The following is a 9008-nucleotide window of genomic DNA, read 5'->3' as shown; positions in this document are numbered from 1 at the left end:
TATCTGCACTTTTTAGTTTTTGGATTTCCTTTGTGACATTTTGACTGATCCATTTGTTAGTTTACTTATATTTTTCTTGGTATGCTTGTCTATTCACAAGTAGAATTTCAGAGAGTTTAAAACTCATGCGAGGTCCCCTAAAATGTTAGGATGGGCATTCTTCTGGGAATTCCTCATGTCCTCAAGCTCCCAAGCAAGGAGAAGTTGCAGAAGAGTGATCAGAGGGAAGGCTGACAGCATGGACCCACCGTTACACAAGAATGAATATGTAGACCTCACCAGAGCTACTTGGGCATGTCAGAAGATATATGCCTTCATATACTTTACTAGGGATGCAGCATCTGAAATATGCCATCTCCTCCAGTCAGTCCTACAAATTATATCAAGGACAGTATCAACCCAGCCTATGGTGGTAAGAGTGACCAAAGCCTTAAATTTTAATGCGACAGGTTCATTTCAATATGGCAAGTAAGTTCATCTGCAGTGCACTGGTGCATACAGCATTTCACTGATGCCTTGTTTGCCAGGACAAACAATTTCATACCATTTCTAATAGATGATTACTGCACACATCAATATTTCTAAGAAATAGTTATGTTGTTCCACTGAAGTAAATTGATTTTTACATATATGTCAGGAGAAATAAGCCTTAAAGTATTTCAATGATCAAAATTCCACCCATATTTGTCATTTTGTTCTAGTCCAAGCGAATTGCATTTTCAGCAATTTAATTTTTTTGTGGCTTTCATAGTTAATAAACTTGTTCTAAATTTATCAGCTGGAGCCATATAATCTCCTGGGAAAGGCAAAAAAAGATAAAAACCCAGGCCAATAAAAACCCCGACCCCCTTATGCAAGGCCCTGATTTTCATTATAGGGTACCAAACTCTTGTACGAGGTGATCTCCGCCCCAGCCAGAAACAAGTCCAGCTCTCGCTTGAAGGAATTCAGCAATTCAGCATTCACCGCAGAGCCATCAACCTGCTCCATAGGTCCACTATTCTCTGGGAAAAGAAGAACCTCCTAACATCTAACCTAGTTCTGCCCTTGCACAACTTGTAAGAGTGACCCTTAGTCCTCCCTAACCTATTCAGTTGAAACAATTGGTCTACACAAACACAATCTAGTCCCTTCATCATCTTATAAAATTCGATCAAATCACCCCTAAGTCTACGCTTCTCTAAAATTTAGAAATCCAGCTCTTTGAGCCTATCTGGGTAACTAAGATGCTCTAAACTGGAATTAATCTTGCAGCTCTCCTCTGCACTCTTTTCAATGCCTCAACATCAACCATCATGTGAGGAGACCAAAACTGAACACAGTATTCTAATTGAGGCCTAACCAAGGTCTTGTATAAGGATGAAATGGTGTGCTTTGTTTTATAATGAATTGTCTTATAAATAGACCCTATACCCTATTTGCTTTAGCTATAGTTTCATGGCATTAGTCGTGAACATTTAGAAATTGATGCACTAAAACACCTAGACTTCTTTCTTCCACTACTGGCTTTATTTCTTTTCCCTGAAGAATGTGTGTATGTTAAGCAAATGACCTGCTCACATGCATAACACTGCACTTTGCTAAGTTAAATGTCATTTGCCAATCACGGACCCAATCCCCCAGCGCATCTAGATCTGCTTGTAGTAGTTGAGTGTCCTCCACAATATTAACTCTTGCACATATCCCTCCATCAACATAAAAGCTATTCATACCACCACAGCTAAAAAGTAGGATTATGACATATTAAGTATGAACTGTTAGTTTAGGTCCAGTGAGTATCCCAAGCATGTATTTAATATACTATAATATTCATAGAAGTATGATATATTGTTTCTCAGTAAAACTCTTCTTTGTCAATTGATCCCATTATAGACTGATGTTATCTCAAAGATATTTCCCTGATGGTTGTAAGAGTCCTTTTTGTCTAGAAAGTGAATATTGGCAGGCTGTTTTACCATGGAGGGCATCATGGTTCAATCTAATCCTAGTCTCACTTGACATCTATGCATGCACGCATACCAGTTGGAATCATTGGATAATTATCAGGAGTCGGAACCTTGGCTGATTTTTTTCCTCTCCTTATTCTAGGGGCACTGAGGCTAATTGTGTGTCCTAATACTGTCCTGAGATTAGCTAGCTCAGCAAACACTGGGGATTGAACCTACCTGACACGAATGACTCAGAGGCACATCCAGTGATCCATTTGCCCCATAGCCATCGGTGATGGTGGGCTGCAACAGTTCTACATTAAATGAGTATGTGACTTGCCAATTTAATTTCCAGTTTTTCCTAATGATGTTATGGGCAGTCACTGTTTAAACATTCCAAAAAAAAGATAGAATAATCAAAATGTTGCTAAAAGTTGATTATAATTCTTCTGATAGATTAACTATTTTAGAGAAAGATGATTTGATGGGAAGTTATTCTCTATTTGTGCAATCCAGGACTGTTTTTTTAAAAAAGATTCTACTGCTAATCTGTAATAACTTTAGGAAACATTGTTTCCATTCCATTTTAATGGTTCACTTATATTGCAGCTACCAATCTGATACTGATCCCATCCAGGCAGTACCTGCTTTATACTTCTAAGCTCCAATTGGAATTCTCCTACTCAGGAGGAGAGCTTTCCTGCTTATACGCTTGCACCCTTCCCAGCCACTAAAATGTTTAGAGAACAAGGGTAGAAGTCTCCCATTCTCTAAGCATTTAAATCAACTCAAGGTAAACTTTTAAAAAGTGCTCGTTCTAAGAGACTCTCTGAGTGCTATTTTAAACCAGATTTGACATTGTGTTGGAGTTATAATCCTTGCAGTTTCAAACCCAAGTGGTGTAAGACTGTCTTCTCCAGGGCATTTCACACTGCTGGGCACTGCACAGATAGGGCGCCAACTCTGACATTATACTGCAACTTTTGTGTCACTATGAAGTGCAAACCATTTTGCATGACTCAAACATTGCAGCATAAATGCACCCTTAATTTCCTCCCTTAAAATTGCCCTTTAATTTGGACTTCTAAGAGAGTGTCCCATTTAAAATGGTGTAAGTGGGTTCAAGAGGCAATTAAATGTATTTCTGGAGAAAGAAATGATAGAGGGACATGGTGGGAAGGTGGTATTCAGATCAACCAAAAAAGTAGGCTTTTAACATTAAGTTTATAGTTTCCTGTGCACATTAAGGTAAGTTGGATATAGCAAAACGGATGTCGTGTGTACATTGACCCAAACCTCATTTGTATTTCAGAACTGTTTCCTTGTTACAGAATCTGTTCTATTTATAGGACAGGTTGGGCAACAACAGATAGCAGCATCTGTGAGATTTGTGTACACAGAGTTGCTCTGAAGCCTAGATTGTGACTTTAAACTAAATGAATGTGTGCAAATCTTACGCCTGCTCAGTTAATGCATAACCTGGTTAGGATCTTCCCTGGTTAAGATGTGGAGAGAAGTTGCGAACAGGCCAGTTATGGGGGAGAGCTGGAGGTGAGCATGCTGACAGCTGGGCTCAAAATGGTGGACCCAACCTTCATACCATTACCAGCGCTGATCATATGTGCCTATTCCAGTACCCTGGAGTCGGACACACCCTAGGAAACCACCTATTTGAGATATTTCTGACATATATGATAAGATGCTATATAAATGCCAATCTTTTTTTTCCTTAATAAGATATTTTATAAGTACCCTGTGAAGTGAATGGGGGATCAGAAGCACAACTACAACTACATCAGTGTGATATTTCCACAATAGCCAAACTTCTAGATTCTCTTTATGCAACAAGTGAATTATTTGCAATTTTATGCATGGTGCCAGGAGTCTCTAGAAACTGGGTTGAGACTGTCCAAACTTGGCTTGAAGCTGGCAGAGAAAGGAAATTTTCATCCATATGTGTGAGCTGGAATCAAACCCAGGTCCCTGAAGTAAACTACCACTGTGCTCACTCATTATCTCACCCAGCGCTTCACAGTTCTTACTTAAAAAAATTGAACTCATTAATCTCCTAGATGACAGATTATCAATCCCAGTCTTTCAAACATCAATGCAAACTCCATCAAATGCTTGCTCCTCAGCAGTGGAATGAGAGATGCAAAATTATGCACTTTTCAGTAAGAACAATTAATTTACTAACCCGTGCCATGATATCAGGCCTTCAATTATATACATGGTGGTGGACAATTAAGCAACTAACCTGAGGAGGAGACTCCATGAATATCCTCATCCTCAATGATGGCGGAGTCCAGCACCTGAGTACAAAGGATAAGGCAGGAGTGTTTGCAACCACCTTCAGCCAGATGTGCCGAGTGGATGATCCTTGTAGGCCTCCTCCTGAGATCCCCACCATCACAGATTCCAGTCTTCAGCCAATTTGATTCACTCCATGTGATATCAAGAAATGGCTGAGTGTGAAAATCGCTCCATGTCCTTGTCCCTCCCTATCTCCGTAACCTCCTCCACCCTACAACTTACCAAGATCTCTGCGGTTGTCCTATGCTTCCCCGATTTCCTTCGCTCCACTATTGGCGGCCATGCCTTCAGCTGCCTAGGCCCTAAGCTTTGGAATTCCCTCCCTAAACCTCTCCGCCTCTCTCTCCTCCCTTAAGACGCACCATAAAACCTATCTCTTTGAACAAGTTTTGTCACCTGTCCTAATATCTCTTTATGTGGTTCAGTGTCAAATTTTGTCCGGTAAAGCTCCTGTTAAGTGCCTTGGGACATTTTACTACGTTAAAGGTGCTATATAAATGTAAGTTGTTGTTGTTATTGTACTGGACACAGTAAAGGCTATGGGCTCTGACAACATCCCGGCTGTAGTGCTGAAGACCTGTCCTCCAGAACTAGCCACGCTTCTAGCCAAACCATTCCAGTACAGCTACAACACTGGCAGTTACCTGGCAATGTGGAAAATTGCCCAGGTATGTCCTATACACAAAAATCAGGACAAATTCAACCCAGCCAATGGCCATCCTATCAATCTATTCTCAATCATCAACAAAACGATAAAAGGAGGCATCAACAGTGTTATCACGCGGCACTTACTCACCAATAACCTACTCACCGATGCTCAGTTTGGGTTCCACCAGGACCACGTGGCTCCAGACCTCATTACAACCTTGGTCCAAACATAGACAAAAGAGTTGATTTCCAGAGGTGAAATGAGAGTGACTGCCCTTGACATCAAGGCAGCATTTGACCGAGTGTGGCATCAAGAAGCCCTAGTAAAACTGAAGTCAATGGGGATCAGAGGGGGAACTCTCCAGTAGCTGGAGTCATATGTAGCACAAAGTGAGATGGTTGTGGTTCTTGGAGGCCGATCATCTCAGCCCCAAGACACAGGACATCACTACAGGAGTTCCTCAGGGCAGCATCCAAGGCCCAGCTATCTTCAGCTGCTTCATCAATGACCTTTCCTCCATCATAAGGTCAGGATTGAGGCTGTTCGCTGATGATTGCAGTGTTTAGCTCCATTTGCAATTCCTCAGATAATGAAGCTGTCCATGCCCTTATGCAGCAAGACCTGGACAACATCCAGGCTTGGGCTGATAAGTGGCAAGTAACATTTGTACCACTCAAGTGCCAGGCAATGACCATCTCCATCAAGAGTCTAACCACCTCCCCATTACATTCAATGGCACTACCATAATGGAATCTTCCACCATCAACATCCTGAGGGTCGCCATTGACCAGAAACTCAATTGGACCAACCACATAAGTGCTATGGCTACTAGAGGCTGGGTATTATATGGAGAGTGGCTCACTGCCCTGACTGCCCAAAGCCTCGCCACCACCTACAATGCACAGGTAAAAAGTGTGATGGAATACTCTCCATTAGCCTGGGTGGGTGCAGCTGCAACAACACTAAAGAAGCTCGACTCCAGAAGCAGTCTGCTTGATCAACAACCCATCCACCACCTTAAACATTCACTCCCTCCACCATTGCGCACCATGGCTGCAGTGTGTACCATCTACAAGATGCACTGCAGCAACTCACCAAAGCTTCTTCGACAGCACCTCCCAAACCCGCAACCTCCGCCACCTAGAGGGACAAGGGCAACAGGTGCATGACCACACCATCACTTCCAAGTCAGACACCACCCCGACTTGGCCATATATCGCCGTTCCTTCATGGTCACTAGATCAAAATCCTGGAACTCCCCATTGAACAGCATTGTGGGAGCACCTTCACCACACTGACTGCAATGGTTCAAGAAGAAGGCTCGCCACCACCTTCTCATGGGCCACTAGGGATGGGCAATAAATACTGGCCTTGCCAGCGACACCCACATCCCAAGAATGAATTTTTAAAAAATCTTGAGATCAACATCGTTATGATCAAAATTGCCACAAAACTCCATATTTGCCACTGTAATTTTTGTAATGTTTTCCTTCCTTTGCGTCATATATAATATAAACTTGTACTTGCATTTATATACCACCTTATCACATCTCTCCAATCTTTCAAAGCGCTTCACATACAATCAAATACTTTGAAGTACATTGAATGTTGTTATGTAGCCAACTGTAGCACCCACTCTGTACCAGCATTGTCCTACAAACAGCAATAAGATGAATGTCCTGTCAATCTTGGATTTTTGGTGGTGTTGGTTGAGTGAAGAATGTTAACGAAGAGAGTATGAGAACTCCCAGCTCTTCTTCAAATATTATCATGGATCTTTAACATCTGAATGATTGGAGCAGGCAGACGGGGGCCTTGGGTCTCATCCAAAGAGGAAACCTTTGGCATACGTAGCATTCCTGTAGTAATTCCATGGAGTGGCCGCCTAGACGATGAGCTCAAGTCCTGAAGTAATGCTAGGACCCATTATTTGCCAAGTCAAAGGTGAGAATGCGATTGACTGGCGCCCAATGAGTTGTTGTAACTAAATAGAGTTGTTGCAACTAAATAGAATTTAAAATGTTTAAAGAAGTTTTAAAATCAGCATATGGTGTGTATATTTTGTGTATATACACAATGTAATATATGAGTATAACCTATGAGAAGTATAAGAACTGCCGCACAGAATCTAGGAATGAAGTTTCGATTAATTTACCGTTGTTAAATAACAATTTGATAAATCTACTTAGTACAATTCATCCGCTAGACCAGCGGTCCACTGTACAAACGTTTATAATAGTGCTACAAAATGTTTTCGAAATATTTATAGTTAGAGTAACTTGCCAACGGGATTAGTTATTCCTCTTGAAGAGTTAACAACTGATCACGATTTTAATATTTACAATTTTAAAAATATATATTTGCAGAAAAGTCCTGTACAAGTGCAATTTGTATTTTCTCTAATCGGTCCATCCCTCTCAAGAGTTGCCGAAGTACCTTCTTGGAAAGTAGAACAAAAATGTAGCAGGTGAGTACAGCTACCAATAAATCTTTTTTGCAAGTGTGCCTCTTGTGAATGAAAGTCGCCTTTCAAAAGTACCAATCTCCCAGAGGGCTAGTCATTAAGGCTGACTTTATTCCCAGTCATTTAAAGGAGGTGATCCAGGGCAGGATAGCAGCCACCACGGCCCCAATGATTATAAAGCAGAGGAGGACCAGGATCCAGCGCAGTCTACAGCGCCGGTGATCCAGGACCACCCCTTCGGCGGGGGCCCGCAGTTCCTCCTCGCTCATGGGCCTGCCCCTGCCGCTAATCACGAAAATCTGGCTGGTGCCGAGCGCAGGGTTTCGGGCTGAGGCGAAAGTCCGGGGGCAGCTTCCGAACAAACGGCGGAGGAGGGAGCGTGGTGGCGGAGGACGCGGAGGGGGCGCCCCCAGCGAGTCCAGCGACACGGTAGATGACTCCAGGGAGGTCCGGGAGAGGGGGATCTCCAGGGTCTGTTTGCCCTCTTTGCCTTTGGTGATCCATCGCAAGCTCTTTTTATTCAGGAAGGTGACATGTCGGCAGACGGGGCAGATGACCTTCTTGGGCTGAGTCTCCTGGTTGATCACCGTCTTGACCAGGCAGTCATGGCAGAAGATGTGGTTGCAGGTCAGAGTCCTGAGTGACTGGTTCTGGCGAGATACCTTCTCATAACAAACGGGACACTCGGAGCCAGCCTCCTCCGACATGCTTTAGCTCCAACCTCCCCTCCCCTCGATTATAAATATCTCAGGAGCCCTCAATGCCAGTCGCTTCTCCTGCCACTTGGTCCCGCTCCCCCAGAAAGACCGTGAGCCCAAAGATCAAGAGAAAACACTTCCTTGATGCTGTTCTCCAGATGTTGAAACTTTTGTCAGGTTTGTGCTCCAGAAACACCTGATTTATTGGTGCATCTTGCTATCCGCATTCCACAACAAGGTCGGTGAGGTGGTGGTTTGTGTCCCCGCTGGCAGGTGATCAGCGCTCCAGTCTTGTTGAACTTGTTCAGCAACCAGCCCATTTTCACCCACCTCTGAGTGCAACAGCACACTGGAGCGGCTTTGAGGAAGTTCAGTGTAATCCTTCACATACCGTATTTTATGGAGCATGGCGTGCACCAGAACTCCGAACGAAGGATTCTACCCCGGGAACAGTCGTGACTTGTGATAGTTGTTATCAGACCCAGAGCAGAATGATGAATTCTTGCTTGTTTCTGGCAAATCTCTTATCCAGTGCAACCCCCGCCACCCCCCACAGAAGCTGATGAAGGGTTTACACCTGAAACGTTAAGTTGCATGTTCTCTCCACAGATCCTGTTAATTGTTTCAAGCATTTTGATTTTTATTTCTTATCCAATGTAGTTGGGCGGGAAAGAAACTGAGGCCAAATCTTGGCATTCTGTAACAGTAACCTAACAATGGAGCGCCTCCCTTCTTATGCTACGGTAATATTGTCGGTCCAGTTTAAGAGTCGCCACTGCTTTTACAGCAATGGAACTAAGCAGCACCGATTTATGCTGACCGTTTTACACCAGTTTCTCGTCGGGAAAGTGGAACTCTGAACATGACTACTTAAACACAAGGACAGCATCACTAGTCCTTGGCTGCTGGTGAAATATCAGTTGGTTTTAGAAACTTTAAAGATAGCGAGCAGGGCT

At 43.2% G+C, this 9008-nt stretch overlaps 1 protein-coding gene across 1 annotated transcript; it reads right to left on the bottom strand.

Moving 5' to 3' along the window:
* Positions 1–413: 413 nt before the first annotated feature.
* Positions 414–8520, bottom strand: LOC137341211 (RING finger protein 222). The gene has a single exon (XM_068004261.1). It carries the CDS (start codon positions 8059–8061, stop codon positions 7474–7476), a length of 588 nt encoding a protein of 195 aa, XP_067860362.1. The 5' UTR covers positions 8062–8520; the 3' UTR covers positions 414–7473.
* Between the last annotated feature and the right edge of the window lie 488 nt (positions 8521–9008).

Source organism: Heptranchias perlo, chromosome 23 (genome assembly GCF_035084215.1).
Source record: "Heptranchias perlo isolate sHepPer1 chromosome 23, sHepPer1.hap1, whole genome shotgun sequence".
In the NCBI taxonomy this organism is placed as follows: Eukaryota; Metazoa; Chordata; class Chondrichthyes; order Hexanchiformes; family Hexanchidae; genus Heptranchias; species Heptranchias perlo.
The sequence above is the reverse complement of the archived record's forward strand: the minus strand, read 5'-3'. Positions and strand labels throughout refer to the sequence as shown.